The sequence below is a fragment of the Phoenix dactylifera genome, chromosome 5 (assembly GCF_051530095.1).
Source record: "Phoenix dactylifera cultivar Ajwa chromosome 5, Ajwa_hap1_PhDact_Kaust_v1.1, whole genome shotgun sequence".
In the NCBI taxonomy this organism is placed as follows: domain Eukaryota; kingdom Viridiplantae; phylum Streptophyta; class Magnoliopsida; order Arecales; family Arecaceae; genus Phoenix; species Phoenix dactylifera.
The window spans coordinates 20,786,735-20,807,807 of NC_143194.1; the positions used below are offsets into that span (position 1 = coordinate 20,786,735).

At 34.7% G+C, this 21,073-nt stretch overlaps 1 protein-coding gene across 9 annotated transcripts; it reads right to left on the reverse strand.

The window, feature by feature from the left end:
* Window positions 1-4,325: 4,325 nt before the first annotated feature.
* On the reverse strand, window positions 4,326-19,448 carry LOC103720758 (transcription factor TGA4-like). Of its 9 annotated transcripts, none has more exons than XM_088721790.2 (11): window positions 16,339-16,478; window positions 16,197-16,272; window positions 15,906-15,967; window positions 14,058-14,226; window positions 13,881-13,955; window positions 9,430-9,489; window positions 9,023-9,100; window positions 8,877-8,940; window positions 7,575-7,846; window positions 5,474-5,710; window positions 4,326-4,779 (listed from the first exon to the last, which is right to left on the reverse strand). In XM_088721790.2, the coding sequence occupies exons 4-11, from the start codon at window positions 14,214-14,216 to the stop codon at window positions 4,627-4,629; spliced, it is 1,098 nt and encodes a 365-aa protein (XP_088577916.1). In that variant the 5' UTR covers window positions 14,217-14,226; window positions 15,906-15,967; window positions 16,197-16,272; window positions 16,339-16,478; the 3' UTR covers window positions 4,326-4,626. The 9 variants fall into 9 exon arrangements, with proteins under 9 accessions (XP_088577916.1, XP_088577914.1, XP_088577917.1 ...); XM_088721788.2 differs by having other exon boundaries at window positions 15,957-16,123; XM_088721791.2 differs by having other exon boundaries at window positions 16,197-16,263; window positions 16,339-16,427.
* Window positions 19,449-21,073: the final 1,625 nt, after the last annotated feature.

Below are 21,073 nucleotides of genomic sequence, written 5' to 3' on the forward strand. Positions count from 1 at the left end.
GAACCTTTTAAGGTTGGGTTTCCATCGTGGTGATTTATCTTTATGGGCTAAGCCCCATCCCCCTCGATGACTCTAAAACTACTATTCTAGACAAACCTTTTGTAAGCTTATCAGCTAAATTATTTTTTTATTTTACAAAATTTAAAGATATAATGTTATTTTTCAATTTATATCTTAATGATTTATGATGCACTTTTAAGTACCTATTCATTTTTATATTGGAATTTTTTTGGTTGCACTTATCTATTGCAGATTTACAGTCACAATGTAAGAAGATAGGTGGTAAAGATGACTCATTTATAGGAAGGTCTATAAGTAGATCTCTGACCACTCAGCCTCAATGCTAGTGGTGTCCAAAGTTATCAGTTCAGACTCCATGATACTTCTAGATATCAAGGTTTGTTTGATGGATTTCCAAGACACAACAGCACCTCCTAGGAGAATGACATATCCTATAGCGGATTTAACATCTCAGATATCGCTGATCCAGTTGGTATCACTATAGCCTTTTAGAATAGCAGGAAACTCACTAAAATGCAAATTATAGAATTTGGTACCCTTAAGATACCTAAGAATCCTCTCTAATGTTATCTAGTTATCTCTGTTTGGATTAATAGTATATCTACTAAGTCTATTTACACCATATGCTATGTCTGGCCTGATGTAGTTTGCTAGAAATCCTAGTGAGCCTATGATTTGAGCATATAGGCTTTGAAGGATAGGAATTCCTAAGTTCTTCTTAAGGTGTGTAGAGAGATCAAAGGGAGTAGAGATAGACTGACAATCAGTATAATTAAATTTATTGAGAATCTTGTCAACATAATGACTTTGGGATAACTCAATTCTATTTGCACTTCTAACTTTTTTGGTATTTAAAATTAAGTCAGCTTGTCCTAAGTCTTTTATATCAAACTTATGGCTTAAGAATTGCTTTACTTCATCAACTATCTAAAGATATATCCTAAAGATTAGTATATCATTTACATAGAGGCACAAGATCACAAATTTATTTCCAACTCTCTTATGATATACACATTTGTTTGTACTATTGATTTTAAATCCAAATGTCAGTATGGTTTCATCAAATTTCAAGTGTCATTGCTTGGGTGCTTGTTTAAGACCATAAAGAGATCTGATTAATCTACAAACTTTCTTTTCTTGGCCTGGGATTATAAATCCCTCTAGCTAGTCCATATAAATTTTTTCATTTAAATCTTCATTTAGAAAAGCTGTTTTCACATCCATCTGATGAATCACTAATCTATGGATGGAGGCTAATGCTATCAGGACTTTAATAGTAGTAATCGTAGCTACAAGTGCATAAACATCAAAGAAATCTACTCCAGGTCTCTGTAAAATCCTTGGCAACCAATCTAGTCTTAAATTTATCTACAGAGCCATCAGGCCTAAGTTTCTTCTTAAAGATCCATTTGCACCCATAGTTTTACAGCCAGAAGAAATATCAATCAATTCGCAAGTATAATTTTGGATCATTGACTGCATCTCATTATCTACAGCTTCTCTCCAAAAAGATGAATCCAAGGATTTCATTACATTCTCAAAAGTACTTGGAGAGTCCTCTATAAACACCACATTCCTCTTTCTTCTTCTTCTACTTCTAGGATTGGGTTTCCCATTGTGGTGGTTAGGGTTTCTAGGGTTGTAGGGTTTTTTTTTATAATGCTTATTTTTGAAAAGTTGGTTCTGATTTTTTCTAGGTGGGACCTCTACATTATAAGCATTATTTTTGTGTCTAGTATAGGTTTTACTCATAAGCCTAAACTGCTCTTCAATTCTAATGGAGTTCAAAACTTAGGTTAGGGTGAGACCTTCTTGGGTATGGCTCAGACTCTTAGCAAAATCAGACTAAGAATTAGGTAGTTTATCTATCAAACGGGCTACCTAGAATGATTCATCCAAATTGGTTCCATTAGCCCTAAGCTGGTGGATCAGGATTTCAAATTCATGGATTTAGTTATTCATAGGCTTTGAGTCCACCATCCTAAAGTTATTGAAGTCGGAGGCCTTGAACCTCTTTACCCCAGCATCATCAAGACCATATTTGTTATCCAGGGTGTCCCAGAGTTCTTTGGTACTCTTAGCTTTGTAATAAATGTCATACAACCTCTCAGAAAAGGCACCTAGGATTCCATGGATGCAATGATAGTCTATCTCATCAGGTGTCCTAGAGGCTGTGCTGGTGGAGGCAGAAAGTTTTGTGTGGGAGGAGGATGAACTTTGGTTTGAGTTTTGACGAGTAGCAAGTCGTGAAGTAATTGGGTTGGACTCGTTATCAACTTCAGTAGTGCTCTCATCAATGGCCGAGATCAACCCTAATGTGGTGAGCCAGAACTGCATTTGGTTCTACCACCTCCTAAAGTTATGGCCATCAAATTTCTTAGATTTGGCACTAAGGTGGTCACTAGTGTTAAAAGCCATAGGTTCAATGTTATAGAAAAGAAACAGAAACCTGAATGAAGACAAAAAATTTATGTCAAAAGATTGCACTAAAATTTGTATTGAATTTTAAATGTATAGTTGCTATATTCAAAAATTAATAGCCAGATCAGCTCCAGATCGGTGGTGGAGCACTAGGCTCACTTGAGTACCAGCCTTTCTTAGGCACGTATGCCTTTTTGACAAGTTTTTCTTTGACACTATTAGTTAGTAGATATAATCAATAGAAATCACACAAATTCACTTTTTAGAAGAGCCTAAGTGCAAACTTAGATTTGTTATTATGGATTAACCAATTTTCAAATTTTTTGTTTGAATTTTTCGAATTAGTAATAATTGATTACTAATTTAGTGCTGGCAAAACAATTATTATAATTGAGATCTAATATGTCAATTTAATAAATTATATATTAAAACGATTTATTACTTTATTAGAATAATTGATTACTAATTTTGTGCTAGCAAAATAATTATTATAATTGAGATCTAATATATCAATTTAATAAATTATATATTAAAATGATTTATTACTTTACTAGAATAATTAATTACTAATTTTGTGCTAGCAAAATAATTATTGTAATTAAGATCTAATATATCAATTTAATAAATTATATATTAGAATGATTTATTAACTTATTAGAATAATTGATTACTAATTTTGTACTAACAAAATTTATTGTAATTAAGATCTAATTTATCAATTCAATGAATTCATTATTATAGATTAACCAATTTTTGAATTTTTCGTTTAAATAAGATCTGGAAATTACTCCTTGAAGAGTCCAAATGGAGGTATGATAAACCTCTTGAAGGTTAAGCAAATTATTACCTTTTTAGAATAATTGATTATTAATTTTGTGCTAGCAAAGCAATTATTGTAATTAAAATCTAATATGTCATAATTGTAATAAAGAATTTAATGAATTATATATTACTAACAAAAAAAATCATCAAACACTTCTTTGGATTGTTAGCAATATATCACCTAAATAAGCCAATAAATCTCTAATTACAATTAATAGAAAATCTTAAAAGAAATAATATATATATATATTATTTGACATGAAAATAAATCTATTTTAGCACAAAAGAAATCTATTCATTTAATAAATTTAAATCATAAAATTGTAAATACTACAGACCTACTAATATTAAATTTAAAATAAAAGTAAGAGGAAATAGCCTGATTGAAGGCAGATCGAAGCGTATAAACGTTGTTCCAAAGAAGTGTTTGCCCTCACGTACAGATTTTCCGGTAATTCTCCTCAAAGATACGACGATCCAAAAGGTTCTTCTTCGGTACGTCTCGAAAGAAACCAAAACGAATCCGATCGGACTTACAGATCCAGCAAAGAAAGAAATAAAAAGAATAAAATAAAATATGTTGAATAAAAGAGAAAAAAATAAAAATCAGAAGGGGCTTAAAGGAGGAAGAATTTTTCTTCAGAATTTTTTTTAGTATTTTTTTTCTATTTTTCGTCTCCAGAAAGGAGAAAAATGAGGGGTATTTATAAAGTTCAAACGTTGGCCCAAAACAAGAAGACAAGGGCATTTAGGACTTTTGCGGATGAGTCCGCGGTCATTTCGTGACCAGCAGGCGCTGGCACGCATCCGTGGAACGCAGATGCGGCCAGCCCACAAACATTTCACGGCCAGCGGATGCTGGCACGCATCCGCGGAAAGCCCCAGCAGGCGCCCGTTGGCAGTCGCGTGCATGCCTGAGACATGCGCCATTAATTTTTCCAACAAAGATCGGTAATAGTACGAGAATGCACGCCTCTTCATCTGTTAATGCCATTCCTACAGTACTTCATAAAGCCACCTCAGATTTCTAAGGCCATTTAAGCTTCTAACCCTGCCTTATACTTGCTACAAAAACATGCATCATAGACAACAGTTAATTCAGTTGCTGCACAAACATGCATCATAGACAGCAGTCAATCAGCAAGCCAAGCAAACTAGCGGAAGGATTTTAATTAACTTTACAAGAATCTCCATCCCATTGTTGGAGTCTCCTTCCAGGCATTTATTGAAATAGTAGAAGCAGGTATGCAGAGAGAAACTGAGATACAAAGAGCACTTCCTTGCTGCCAGGCTATTAACTGTAGCTCGATGGATGGTTGCAGACTCACCTCAGAATGTGATGTGTACGTAGCTTTGAGGTGTTTAGGCTAGTTCTCGAGGACGAGCAGCCCATAGGAAACTCAAGGCACGGAGACGTTGGAAATAATCACCAATGGTGAGCAGGCCCCGAGCTGCTTGGCGGGTTGTCAAGATCCGGTACATTTGCTGAAGGGTCTGATGCCGAAGGTGGTCTGCCTGTTTGACAATTGTGCAATCCCGTAAAATTGAGACAATTGCATGTTTACCCCTTGATAAAGTCTAGAAGTATTACATAGCATGCATGCTCCTGCAAATTGACAGCGAAACTCCTAAATATCGGTATTTGGTGTTACAATATTATATTCAAATCTTGCCAACTATTGTGCCATGCCTGTACTCCGATTGTTTGCTAAATATTCAGGAATTTGTTTAGGTGTATCAAAGCCACAAGAAGACAGACAACAGATATAAAGGTTGATTTGACAATGTAGTCACTCTGCTTCTTTCACTGCTCAATGTAGTTACTCGAGACAGACTGCTCGGTGGGTCAATTTCTACTAATTTATTTCTCACGATATGATGTTATAATTTCTTTATAATATATGCTCATGCTCAGATACTTTGACTGTTCTGTGGATTTTTTTTTTCCGAACCTTTCCTTCTGGCTGGCAGATTTCACCATAGATTCCCTGCTTTGATACATAAATTCCCTACACCACCTGTGTATTTTTTTCCTCTTTTGCCAATAGACTGTCATTTTGCTCATATAACATGAAAACCTTCAGAGAATGGATACTGTTATGTGGCATCTTATAATGAGTATGCTTGAGAGATGAAGGAAACAGCATTAACAGAAGAGGAAAGAGAGAATGCGCATGGCTGACAAAAGGGAGAAGAAATGAAGCATTACCTGGTTTACAAAGCTTATCAGGGCCTCCAGCTTCCCCATTGCATTTGTCATCAGTCCCATATAATTTTCCATATTAGAAGTGCCTAAAGGAACAGAGGTTATAGTCTCAGCAAGAGTTTGTTGAAGTTTATCTAGTCCCTGGGAGAGGGCATCTTCAGCTTGTTGAGAAGATTGCTGAAGGTTATATACAGCCATGAATTGTTGCTCTGTCAAGGGGTCTAGCTGTGGGGTGAGAACCTGAAAGGCATGAGCAAGGGTAATGGCTGCTCTTGCATTTGGTACAACTTCTTCCAAGGACTCATCATATTTCAACAACTAGCAATGTGCTATTGCATCTACTGCTATTTAATCAGACCTGGCTACATAATGCCAAAAATATAGAAAATGCTTGGCTAAATAGATACAACATGACCTTCTAGCCATGGTGCCAGTCAGTTTAGAACTATTGCTAAACTACTTCCCAACAATATTGATATTATACAGTGCTAAACCATGTCAACTCGAGAGCATGGTTTTAAAAGCTAGCTTTGACTAGCTTTGAGGGTATAGTAAAAGATAGCCTCAAGGCTTCCATTTGGAAACTAAAACAAAACCCATGCAATGATTCTTGGGGCAAAGAAGGGGCTGCAGCTTTTTATTTCCTTGCACAATATCCCTTTATAAAATAGTAGAATTTAGCTTCATCAATTATTAACAAAACAAGTATGCCCTTAGTAGCAATGATGTAAACTTATTTAGTTCATTTCCTCATCTCTATTATCTGTGAAGGTTTAACATCTTGGCCTATGCTTGAGACTTTAAGCTCCTTGATCTTTATCAAGGGTAATCGATGGTCCATACTTTATAGCAACCCATAAGGGGTATAACTATTGTCATATAATTAAATCATGAATTAAATATTTGAGGCTTACACTTTAAACCGCCTTGAGGCTTATGCCTTGCATTTTTCACTAAAGCACTTCGCCTCCACTTTTAGCCTTTTCTAAACACTGCGCTAAAGACAGGGTACAAGTTATGTGAAATTCATACATATGATGTCTGAATGCAACAAGTTGCTTAGACAAACACTTCATAGCCTTTTGTTTCAGAACCATTGAAACAATCATGAAATTTGAGGATGCATATGAAAAATGTACGCAAAACCTTAAAAAAGGGTACTTTTAAGAACCAATAATAGGGAATTAAGTTATTGGTAACTGAAAATAGTGTTCCACCAAGTAGTAAAATAATTTTGTACCAGAAAGCTTATTCATGTTTTGGCGATTCCCTCATAAACTAAGCAATGTTTTTATTCTCTTAGCAGATGAGTGGTTTTTTATAGTTGTTGATTGCCCTCCTGCTCCACCAATGCAATCCCCCATGGAGGCTAGAGAAGAGACATAGGAGCAGCAATTTCTGATTTGGACCGGCCAATCTGGCTAAAAAAAACAGCCTTTATGTGGATGAATTGGGTCAGGTTTCAGTTAGTAGAGACTAGAGACTAACCTGATTACAAAAAGGTTGGGTTTGCATTTGGCCCCCAGAGTTGACGGTCACCATGGGTTGGACAAGTCCATAAAACCCAATCCCAAGGACAGTGGTAGCAGTGAATGGGCCATTGGTTAGTCAAGGGTTGGTTTGGGTAATTGTATGAGAATGCAGTTCATGATTAAGAATAAAAAATACCAAGAGAAAAATGGAGAAATAACAAGTTTAGAATTTATGACATGTACTTTTCCCCTTTGATTCACACTCCTCTCTCTCTCCCCCACCTCCCTCCCTCTCTCTCTCACTCAAGGGCCCAACCCTAGATCACCTTTTCCAACTGTATCTCATTATAATTTTTCAGGCCATATGATTGACAAGTAAACTCTCATTGAATGGCAGAAACAGTATGAACTATGAACCCACTTAAAATAATTAGGTTGGTTATGGGTTTATTCTTTTTAGCCTGATTATAAATGGATTGGGCATCCATAGAGGGTTTTTTGACCTGAAACCTGACTCAAGCAGTTGCCACCCTTATCACTAAAACCAACGAAAACATGATTAAATTTCAACAATGGAACTTAAAAAATCAACATATGGGGCTTAAGAGTATATTCGAATGAGGTTAAATCACCTTTAGAATCTCTGAAGGCCGAAACCCTCCAATCCAGATAAAAAACTGTTCTGCAGATGTCTTCCACATCCCAGACATAAGATAGAAGACATCAGACTTGGCAGCAAGTGCTTTTATACGGAATAGTTCATCATAATGTCTCATTCCACTTTCTACAAGTATGCGGAGCTCTAGATCAGATACATGTGCATGCAGAGCAGCTCTTAGCTCACAAGTATGCCTATTTTGTTCTTCAACCCAATGTCCATATTCCATCTCAAAAGCAGCAATTCCTACAAGACCTCAACAAGGAGCAATGTAAGGAGCACAAGAAGATAATAGTAATATAGTATGTCTACCGGATATGATAGAGATTCCAACTCCATATAGAAGACAGGTAGGCATAGCTAGCACTTAATTCAATAAGCATCAGAGAATTTAGCTATCGAGTAATAAAAGAAAATTATTAAAAATTTCTTTGTTCAACTCATCTGGACTCACCAAGGAGCAAAAATGTTCGATATATTAATTTTCTATTACATGTATGACCACTAAGTACTGCTAAACAAAAAATATTAGGGTTGCATGTGATTGCCGTTTTATCTGATGGTACTTATAATCAGTAACATAAGACCTGATCCTCCAATATGCAATACTACACCAGCATCCCTCTGCAGAATTGGAAGCATTTTTTCCTCCTTTTTGGATCTGTTGCCTACTGACCACCTATATAGAAATGTATGCTACGTTGCTTCCTTTGGATCTTGCATGAATTTACATTTTCTAGCTGTAATACGATAGTTTCCTTTTGAGCAGATAGATTCACACTTTCATGAGTTAAGCAAATGGCATGGACACATATTACTAAAAAATAATTCCACAAGAGAGAGAGAGAGTTTATCCAGACACTTTTTAGCACAAAGTAATCTGGAAATGCCAACATAATAAAAGGATGAGATATATCATAAAATTTCTAGCTTAATGACATCATCAAGTTAAGGATAGTGGGATTTCAAGACACCAACAAAAAAGAAGTTTGCATGAAACAAATAGAAAAGTTGTGGATCCTTGAAAAATGTCCAATGTGGTTGAAACAATTTCAATCAGATTGTGTCTTTTACTTTGCAAAACATCACCAATCTGGCACAGCTAACATAAACAATATCTACTAACATCGGTATTCCAGAAGTTGAGAAGACAACTTTGGCAAGACCCAGAGGTCCCATACTGAAAGGTTCTGAGTTAATATGATGGTTGATTGTAACAAACAGAAGTTCCACTTGAGAAATAATAATTATAAGGATGTAGGATTTCAATGGTTACCTGAATCAACAGCTCCTGATGACCCAAGAAATGAATCACCTGAATGTTCACGAGTGTACACACCCTGCAAGTCGGCTTAAATCACCAAATAAGCTGATAGCAGCTGCATGATGAATCATTTATTCATGATCCAGTAATTATGGTACCTGCTGTCTAGCCCGTTCAAGCTCTTGCTCGAGCTGGGTCAACTTCATACTACTTGCTTCTAGTTGTTGAATATACACCTATAGAAAAAAACATCGTAAATCTATACACCAACAATGACCATCAAGGTTTGAAGTAGGGCTGCCGGTGGGCATACCAGAAACCACCAACAGGGTATGGGCCATGCCGGGCTACAATATGCCGAAACAAGAAAAAAATAATTAAATATTTTTACTAAAACCATTTTAAAAAAAGAGTTAAAGAGGTCATGTGCCAACCTATGCCAGGAGCCTGTACTGGCCCAGCATGACTGGCACTTGAAACCATAATGTCCATTGAGGTACAAAAAGCAAACAAAACAAAAGAGGTCAAAAGATCTCCCGAAGTTTTACTGTTAATGGGAAAATACCTTTTTTCTTAGACGACTTTTCCGGGCTGCCTCTCGGTTTTGAGCAAGACGTCGTAACACCTATACACAAAGTCAAGTATCAATAGCATTAAAATTGGAATAATTATTTATTGAAACCTAACTGCTGGTTGTAATACAGAAATAGTTTAATTTTGCATGCTGTGCCCAAATCCAATAATACATGGATAATGATACTTGTTGAACATGGCTAGGTTGTGTCTAAGTATCTTATTTTTCAAAATCAAAAAAAGTTTCGGAAACTAGCAGATGTTTGAAGTTTTTTTTTAAAAAAATAAATAAATGTTAATCTTTTAATCATGGATGTGACAGACAGTTAATTTTAGCATTTGCAATGCTGATGATATTGCATGGAGTATGTTTCATGGATTCGAGTGATGACTAAATAATGGAGTTGATGGATGATCGTGTTACCATGTAGAGCAACTATATTATTTTAATATCAACTATTCTATATGGTTGCTTAATTTTATATATATATACAGTAGCATCATATAGCAGCCATTTAGGATCCTACTTTTCAAGATTTACTGTATCAATGTATCTATATCTGTATCCATGCCTGGGATTCATAGACTGAAGGCATTTTCTTGAGATTTTTGAAGGATGAGTTATGCACATTCTACATGCATGCTTAATTGTTTGTATTTTGTAACATAAAATATTAACGAACATACTTTTGCTTGATAGATGTATATAGTTATGATTATAAAGTCACAAACACTTTCAATAGGAATCTAAGATTGGTGAAAGGTAAATTATGTAAAATACTGAAATACAAGTTCTCTTTGCTCCTTAATTGTCTCTTCTCTGACACTATCCTCAATGGTTCAGCCCCCTTGAAAGCTAAAATTGGTTATCTGATTTTTAATATTAATTTTGGCATTAACCAATTCAATCCAACACTTTTTTAGTAGCTCTCGGATTTTGAAAAGGATCTGAGTTTACAAATTTAGTACATGAATTACAATTCACAAATTTTTCAAACATTTACTCAGTATTTTCTAAATGTAGCAATCTGTTGTTTCTTAGAATTGAAATTGCACAAAACTATCCATGCAACTAAGTTTACCCTAAGAAGAAATGAATTTGGAAGAAATCAGGAACAGCAGATCAACTTAAATAACAATAATAAATTGTTGAAAAGCATCACAGGCCATATAATTAAGAAGGTTAGAGATGACATCAAAAGATTTAAGATGGATTATAGGTGCACCGTGTGGCAGCCTCAGTGAGAAGGGGTACTCATATAGGGATTTAAGGGTCAGTAAAGTGTAGAGGGCATTTGACAAAAGAAAGTACTGATGAAGGTAGGAAAAGACTGCTTTTTAACTATAACAAGCATGAAGCTGACTGCTAATTGATGGACTAAAACTTATTTATGTCATGGTTATGTGGCTCAGGGAAAAGCTTGAAAACTAGGAACCAGTTTCAGCTGAGCTAACTGAGTTTTCACCTTGAAAGTTTTGATGGTTTTGATAGATCGAACTCCAATTTTGTCTACACAAATAAAATATTAAACATCAAAACTTTAAGAAAATAAAAAAAGGTAAGCTGAGTTAAATAAAATATGTAAAACATAAGTTTAAAATTTATTACATGTCTATGACCTCTGAGTAAATATTTTAACAAGAACAGCTAAAACAAGAGGATATTATAATTTTGAAAATTTTATTTGTTTTTATTAAGACTATGGAAGTGCTACCAATTCAAGTTAGCTGGTCAAACACTTGGGCGAGAATGCAATCAAGACTCAAACCCAAAACCTCCTTCCGTATGGAGGAGGGGTGCAACCACTGGACTATAACTTAATTTAAATTTTCTTTTAAAGCATGTGTCATATCATCTAGGTGTTGTATATCATTTTATTATTCAATGACAATCTACCATAATCATAATATCTTTGAGATTCAAGAAAAAAAAAATCTAAGTTTCTTTGGAACCCAATATTCCTTCCATTGCTTAAAATTCTTCTCCTAACTTGTAAAATCCAATTTTAGTTTGGAGAAAACACTTCTTGAAATTTAAAAAATGAAAAAACAACAATATAAATTGCCATATAAACAATAAATCTAACCTCACAAGTCAATTTCACCTGCACCTCTAAAACTGACCGAGGTTTTAATTCATTTTTGGCAAAGCTGAAACTTTTTGTTTTCCAAGTATCTGCCATTACTTCAAAGTTAAGGCTTGCCGTACCGGTACCGGACCCCATACCGGTGCCCACTAGCATAGGCGTATCGAGTATCGGTACAGTACGGTATGCGGTACGTCAGGCATACCGACACTGGCGTACCGATACCGGTACCCACCGATACTAGTGCGGTATGCCTGGCGTACCGATATCGGTGCCCACCGGTACTGGTACGGTACGTCCGGTACTAACTGGTACAGCATACCATGCTTCAAACCATAACTCATGCTGTCCAAAGCGCCCTTTCTTAAAGCAAATAGTTTGAGCTCAGCAATATCTATTGTGGTTCCTCAGACTACTATTAATCAGGTATAACTTGTCCATATATACATCAAATGCTGCCATCATCTTGATGCAAGCAACTGATAAGAAAATGATTCTCGCCATCAATTATTGAATGATCAAATTTTTACATGTCTTTTCACATGCAAACAGCCAATAAAATTTATGAGCCATTGCTATACCACTGTGGAAAACTAATATCAATGCACGCTTCATATTCAAGGATTTATATACTGGTGTTGGTACCAATACCAGTCACCAGCCAGTGCAAACACAGGACATGAGGGCACGAGATGCCACCTGTCAGCTCAAATGAGCTTATAAAAAGGTGTATCAAGAAATACTGACCAGTACAGGCCCATACACATTTGGCATGGGGCACTTGTATAGGATCCAGTGCAATGGGGGGACCAGGTGCCCACTCCTAATCAGTATGGTATGTACAGGCTAGTATTGGGCAAGCAATCTTGGATCCCCAATCCTTAGTCAAACAAAATGAGTCTGCCGATTAGTTAAAATTATTAAGTAGCTTTTCATAAATGTGTTGCCAAAACAATTTTTTACTCTCAAAGACCCATTTAAATTGCACCAACCAGCATTATTTTTCCCATCACAAGCATTTCTCTCCATCTCTTCATGCCGTGAGGCATTCTAACTTGACCCAAAATATAATAAAAGGCCCCAAACTATAAAACAAAAGCTCTGATGCCAAAACTCACGGTGAACCATCTAAATTTTACAATCCAACTTGGGTACATATTTGAACTACAGCATTAACTAGTTCGGACACTTGAACATTGGTCAAATTGAATCTTATCATGTTACTAAACCAGGACATGTGATGAGTTGTCAATAGATTCCCATTTTCATAAAAAACCACCTGCCTTAAAAGGAATCTTAAGGAAGACCATAAAAAAATATGTTTGAGGATTCTTTTCCAAAGTAGCAAATTGTCCAGGAAGCAAACACAGAGGACCACACACAAAAGATATAATTAAGGATAATATCTTAAACAAGATTTCCAGACAAGTACAACTGATTCCACTTGGTCTGGAAACTTGCAGGAAAAACTGGAGAGTTCCTTCATACTAAAAATCTCTTCATGGTTTACTATGCAAGAATAAGCAAACCATGAATTAGCATGAAAAAACTTCAGTAACGTAACTAATGGGATAAAATCCAATAGTACATCCACAAAAGAATGTGTGTGTTTGCACAAGATGATCTTTTTCGTGCATCCATTTGCACAAGATGATCTATCCATTTGTGGCTGTGTGGCTGTGTAGCTGTGTATGATCTTCTTCGTGCATCCATTTGCACAAGATGATTAGATATGTAAGCCACAGCTTCTATTCTGAGATTCATAGATGCTTAACTGCAGTCATTAGTTCATTATGTTTAGCTAACAAAGGATTAGTCAAAAGCATGTTTTCTATCATGTATAGATGAATTACGAAAAGGTTGCAGCTTATATTTTAAAAAGAAGGATGTAGAGATAGCAGAGTAATTGATAATTACATCCAAGAACCACATGGCACAGAATTCCTCAAATGGATCAAAATCGACCATGTATGACTTAAAAAGCATGGACTATTACACAGGTCCAGGATGAAGTGGTAAACATTTAAGACAAAAAGATATAGAAACTATTTGAAGTTTTGAACAGTCTACAATGGTAAGATGTCATTTATAATTGGCATATTGAATGTCAAGATCGACCAAACAAAAGGTATGAAGAATCTTAAGCATTTAAAGTATAAAATAAGGTGTGAAAATTTAATAAGAGAATATAAATAAACAAGAAATTAAAATTACTGAGTGTATAATAAAAAGTCAAGCACTTACCCATGTTATATTCAATTTAGGAAAAAAGCATTTATAATGAATTTTAAGTTTCACATAACAGATGATGAAACGTTTTGAAGAGAAATTTATTCATAAACTTTGGTTCATGTACCTTGTCTCCAGGCTTATTAGCTTCCTGATTGTATTTCTTTGGTGGTCCTAGAGTCCTATGAGGAATATTTTCAAACTACAGAAATATTAAGAGATTAATATGTCATAACCAGAAATATATAAATGCAAAATCTTATAATTTTATGATAAGAGGATACACTATGTCGTGAAATTTTACCCCACTATCAATTTTCACGTCTGCCTCCATGACTGTTGATGAACCAGAATACTGACTGCTATCAGCTCCGAAGGAGTCATCCCACATGCTAATCTGGTGGTTATGTTCATATATATCCATTGTACTACAGGTGGAGTATGGAGTTGATTGAAAGCCCATGCTATTTGGTCTGACAGTAAGAAGAAGAAAATATAACTCACTTGCAGAAAAGAGGAGAAAGAGAGAGAGAGAGAGAGAGAGAGAGAGAGAGATTCTAAAAGACCGTTAAGAAATACTAATTGTCCAAAAAACCAGTCATTGAGAAATGCAAACCAAGATTTCAAGTAATATTTTTGTGTCTAACTTCAGAAGATTTTTTTATAGAAAATAACTTTTATTTTCATTTCCTTGACAATGTACACGTCAGTCCAGATGTAAAAAAAATCTTTCTATTTTTTTCTTTATTTTTCAGATTAACAAGGAAATTCTCAAAGGAATTCATGCAGCTTAGGGATCCATGGCCACAGATCAGCAGACCCAAAAACCACGCTCTATTCCTACAAAATGATTTATAATTTTCCAGACTACTACTTGGTTACACTAGAATTTCTGACTTAGTTTCATCTGATTTGCAGGTGATTCATGAAGGCCACTTTCCTTGAAGCAAAGAGTCAATTCATTCTGAGAAATTCAATCTAACTATGGATACCATATAGTGCTGTAAATAGTTCAGGACAGAACAGAGTCTATTGCAATTTATTTTGCATAAGTTCTCACATCCAGCTTGCATGTCTATGCAAAAAAAGAAAAAAAAAAAAAAAGTTATGCTGGCAACTTATTTTATTGAGGTATTATATGGCAATGGCTCGGTAGTTATTTTCCTCCTGCTCATGCTCATTTTACTAAATTATGATCAGTTGGCACCAGATCCAAGGAAACAAGCAAAAAATTTGATTCTCGGCCTCCTTCAAGAGATATACTTATTTGATAGGATGCTCTCATGCAATTACTAATAAGCTAATAAAAGGAATCATCATATGCATTGCACAAGAACAAATTGTTTTGAGTAACTGAAAGCAAAACACTATCCAATTAACTCCCCTAAGCTCTAGAATTTAGCAGTCAATTTTCTTCATATAAAGTAGACTTGAAAATGATCTCAGAATTTCATAATCTTACAAACCATCGAAGACCTTAGAAACCAACTCATAGAATGGTACACAAGTTAAAAAGCAATAGCATAAAGGTTTTGAAACAAATCTAACAAGTGGGCACTAGCTATATAAGCTTAAAATAATGTAACATCATCTAGAATTAAGCTGTTGCAAATTGAAATCAAATGAATGCAAGAATTTCCTTTGATGTAATACACCAGTTTGAAAGCATGCAAAACATAGACAATGCAAGTTACTAGGAAAACATGTATAAAACGTTGTTTCAATATATTTCCTTCCCAAAATGGTGGCTTTGTTAGAAAAGAAAGAGCAAAAAAACTTTAAGATATTGACAAGGGATACTCTAGGGTCTCAGACAATGAAGCATGATTCATGAACAATAATCCATGACAAGTTTTGCTGAGTCTAGTAAATTTCCCAACCCTATCAGCAGAAGACACATGATACATAGTAAAGATCGACAAGTATTGAGACCTCAAACACCATCCCTCTTAAGTGACAAAAAGGAACCATTTAATCAAAGGAAAACTTATCTAAATTTGCTAGCAATTTGTTTAAAAATACTTAGTTCAGCAAATAATTCATCCGTCTACCTAAAATTAAAGATAGAGGATTTCCTAACCGTACCTCTGCTGTATCACAGGGCTCATCTTTCTCAATAAAATGGGCAACCTTAAAAGCAACTCATACTCACCCATTATATTAACAATAATTATTTGCAGATGTTACGAAATATCCATCATACCTCATTTTGTCCTGCAGATTACGAGCTTAGTCAGAGTCCAAAGTTAACAGCCAATATCAGAAGCAAGAACTAGTACGAGAAAAGCCTCTTCCAAGCTATCTTGAGATTTTGCATATAGGGAGATCATTTTCCGAATATTTTCATTCTCTCTTTATGCCTAAAAGTTCCTGGACAACTCTAATCTTTCGCATCAGCTCATGGGCGAAACGTGTCGCTTAAAGACATTAAAACGCTACTTACCTTTCTGAGCCAGACAGCAAAAAGGGACATAAGCAAAGGGGGATAGAGATCACCTAAGAATTCCTACCTGCAGTACCTGCCATTCCCTTCTATCAATCAAAGAAAGATACTATCTAGCATACAAACAAATGATCGAACTCACCTTCTTTTAACTTCGCTTGATATTTCCATCTAAAAGACAATTCAGAAGCTCGGCGACCAAACCCTAATAATAGGCGACCCAAAAAGCCACCTTTGAGGGCTTTTCCCGAGTGAAAAAAGAAAAGGAAAAAAGGATTCTCCATCTACGTAGGTTCCAATTAGCTTCCCATAAGTGAGAAGCTCTGGAAACAGAATCCTGTCCTCCACTCCACCTCCAAATCCAATCCAAAAAGCAACATGAGATCGCAGAAATATATAAACAAGCCATATCACCAAAACTTTTCCACTAAATCATATATATATATATATATATATATATATATATATATATATATATATATATATATATATATATATATATATATATATATATATATATATATATATATATATATATATTCAAAATATATCGAGAAAACAGGGAAAACCTTTTTTCAGCCAAGAACAGAAGAAAATAGGCTAAAAATAAAGATTTAATTCGAACCTCGCGATCGCATGGGGAGCTCCAGCTCAGGGGATCCAGCCGGAATCGCGAAACGACGAGCCTCACAAACCCTTCCGAGCTCGAAAACGCTTGCTCCTCCAAAACCCTAGCCCCCATTTGTCTCTCTGTGGCGTCCCAATGGAACCAAGAACCGTTCTCTAAGGAGTAAGAAGAAGAACAGAGGAGGATGGAAGCCGGAAGTGGAGGTCATGGATTTCTAATTCCCACTCGCTTCCCCCGTGCGGGCCTCTATAAATTCATCCCTTCTATTATTTTATGTACTAGGACTGCGCCTAACCTCTTCAAAACATTCTAGAGCGAAGTCGAGAAAATGGGCGTGTGTACACCAATGAAAAGGAGTATTAATAGCGAACGCCTTCCCGCCACCCCAGGCCAAACGGTCGGCACGTCGTGCTGACGTCATCAACCGCTGCTCCCGTGATGACCCCAGGGTGGAAAAATTATACAAGAAATAAAGAGGAAATCTAAGGCCACCTAGGGGAAGTGAAAGCTAGAGCAATGATATTTTAGTCATCCATATGTCATATTATATTTGTTTATGCTGATCGAGATAAAAAGAGTACAATATTTTATGTATTTGGTATCAGCAAGTGTTTGGCATTATTTTTAATTAATAAATTGATTAAGATGATGATTTTGTCGGTCACAACTTGTGATGCGCCTCGAGAAATGAGGTATGATTTTAAAAAAAAGTAAAATTTGGATTGGCAGATGCAAATGAACAATATGCTTGCACTCGCTAATTAGTATATATTGCTTCTATGGTTTTCTATGCCTACTGAAAAAGCTAGCACGAAAAAGTAATGATATTTTTAGGGCATAAATGATTATAAGCATGTTCATCATCGCGATTTCTCTTTGTGCCTTGATTCTATAATTACTCTTTATTTTCTTTTAACTTAGATGGATCATATAAATAAATCTTGATTGGAAAAAATATGACGCATTTGAAGGAATAAAAAATATAATTTTCCAATGATTGATTATAGTGGGCATTCGGAAAAAAGTTGTTTAAGAGTTCAATAGTTATACACAAATGTGTTATTATTTAAGTTGCACTTGATAGAAACTAGCCCAAATTCTAGTACCCTCACCAATATTATAGTTGATATTTTCAAAATATATAAACAACCGATCTTTCTTTGCATAGTGTACAATGACACATTCGAAGTATTCATATCACAAAAAGTTTTTATCAATTGACATATCGTATTGATACCATATATCTTAAATATTTATTTAGCTTCTTTCGTCTTATTTTATACAAATAAAGAACATAACAACCAGAATGAGATTTAATATTTTATGTTTTCTTATATAGAATAAATTTTATCTATGATAAAATGCCACTGCATCTCTACATCTACCTCTTTGAAACAATTTATATAGTTATTCAAGAAAGGAACTGAGTTAGAATCCCACAAAGAATATTATGCTTTAGTAAAAACAAAACGAAGGAATGGCTAAGAATTGTGGTGCATGAAGGCCAAGCAAAATGATTTCCTACTCAAAAATAAGATTGATGCAAATAAATTTCAGAACCCCAATAAAAAGGCCTGTTTAATGCCCATATCCTCTAGATAAAATACTAAATAGTATTTACTATCTTATTTTTAAGCAATTCATGTTCTTATACTGTGATTCATTTTATTTTTTATCCTTTATTTCTAATGAAGGTCACCGATTTTTCTAAATAAATAAAAAATTTCTTATATGTTAAAGTTGAAATGGTCTTCTAAAATCACATGTATACTCCACTTGGAATGAATATTAGCAATTCAAGCATCAAGCTTATTAAGTTAAAGTTGACTTTTAGATTTTATTAAACTCATATATTGTTCAAGGAGATTAATTTCTAGGCATGACTTTCCTAGCCACTTAATAATCAGGTCTGTTGACCAAAATCTTTATTATAAATCCATTTTTCTGAAAGCTATTCAATTTTCGTTATTCTACTAAGAGTATGTATATGCAAAAGATGCATAAGTAGATAAAAAACAAACTACTTAGTACATATAAAATATACATCAATGACTAAAAATCAAAAAAAAAAAAAAAACAAGGAGTGATCCCAACTATAAAATACCAATCCAAGCATAGCAAAAAATTAGTTTCCTCTAACTTGTTTTTTCATCATCTAGCACAAATATTAAATATTATCTAATTCTTACATTTTTCCGAAATACACCACCTCCATTTGATATTCAATATTATATTATACGGTGAGCATCGAAATCCCTTTCCTTTGAGTTTATTCCTTTTTCTCAACAAACAAGCATCAAAACCTTGGTCAAGAATTGAAGACAACTGAATCATTCAGGAGAAATAATATGCTAAGGACATATAGAGCCTACATACATAGAACCATAAGGTTGTAAGATCAAGATAAAGGAGAAAAAATTACTCAAAATACATAGAAAGAAAATAAAATAGAAGGTACATCAAAAAGAAAGTAAAATGAAGTATTAGAGAGCACCTGATAGTCCCTACTCTCAACTTGGAAATGCGGCTGAAATGAGAGGGAAGAATGAGAACACCTTGCAAACAACAAGCTACGTATACCTTCCCCTTCCACTGGTGCACATACCAGTAGGAATGCCTAATCAGTCACTTTGGAGGAAAAAGTTTGCAACCCACTAAACTTATATGCATTTTGTTGACATTAAATAATATTTTTAGGGTTCATAGGAGGGAAAATCAGAGAAGTTGCCATCATGCTGCAAGTTGCTATGTCTTAAATAGAAAAATAAAGATCATTGTTTCGATAAGGACCTTTTAAATGGGTCACATGAGAGATTACAACCCCTAGCATTTGGAGCAGGTAGGGGTCACATTATCTAATTAACAATTATTAGTTGGTGGGTGTCAAGATCTTGTTGACAATTTGAGGGATGCCCTAGTATTCGAAACTAGGTGGCGACATTACCGTCATATATTTGAAAATAAAAAATAAATATCATAAGTAGAATCCTTTAGGATTCTCTTAACTATTTTGGGCTAGTCTTGCGAATTCTTATTAGTCATCAATCTCATAATCGAGATAATTGATTGCCAATTTAATGTCAGACCTCCACTTTTTTTTTTTTGTTAAGCCGGATAAATCATATAGTTCTAGTATGAGTATATCAAAAAAAAAAAAAAAATTACATAAGGGAGGAGGAATAGTCTCGTAGCCATTCCACAAAATGCTGCAAGAGTGTTGAGCAACACAGGAAGCGACCCAATTAGGTACTTATGTTTAATTTAATAAAATAAACCTCCATTTTTTCAATCCATGCCTATGCTAGTATAACAATGTAATTTTAAAAATATTAATATTTTCCAATTTTGTTGGAGAAAAGTATGTCAATCATCTACTGAGGAAGGACAAGAAATATTTTACTTGGATGGAGGGATCATTTGTACCATTAGAAGAAGTGTGACAGATCATATTATTTTACAACTCCAACAAGCCCCGTAATGTACACTATTTCTAGCATCGGAATGTAAGTTTGTTTGGGATTGTAGCTCCCATATCACCATATTAACATATGTTCAAAACTCTATCCTGTTTGTGATATGAACTGAGCTTGAATAAGCTTTTTATCAACTCTAACTGAGCTTCTGTTTATTTTTACGAGTCTCAAGGGAGATGTTATCTGTCGAGAAAATTTGGCCCGAGTACTTCGAGAAAAAGAAAACCTGCATTTAAATCGCCAAGAGGTAGGCAGGACTTAAATGCTTCTTGACATCAAAAATATTTTTTTTTTGGTTAAAAAAAAGAAGGCCTAAGATTGGCTTATTTAGAAGTTAGCCTTAATTAACATATATTCCAGCTCTATACGAACTAGGACTTATCCTAATGGTCACACCCTTAAATTTAGTAAATATAGGTTCTGGGTTTGAATAAAGAACTGGGTAACCATAGTTCGCGTAAGTCTCCCAATCTTTCTCTCTTTTTTTTTAAAAAAAAAAAATCCAAGTCAGCTCATTTTCTAGCCAAATCAGGCTTGAATTGAGTTTGTTATTGAGTTGAATTTAAGCTGTTCGTGGTCAGTAGGATGTCATTAAGCTGAGCTTGAACCAGATTAGATCTGATCAAGCTTTGTATGAAATTAATTTTGAGTTCGAATCCTAGGATTAAGCTTGATTTCTTTATTATTATTTCGAGCACAATTCAAGCTTAATTTTAAATCAAGCTAAAAATGAGCCTACTCAATCAATTTAAGAAACCTAAATCGAGCTGAAAACA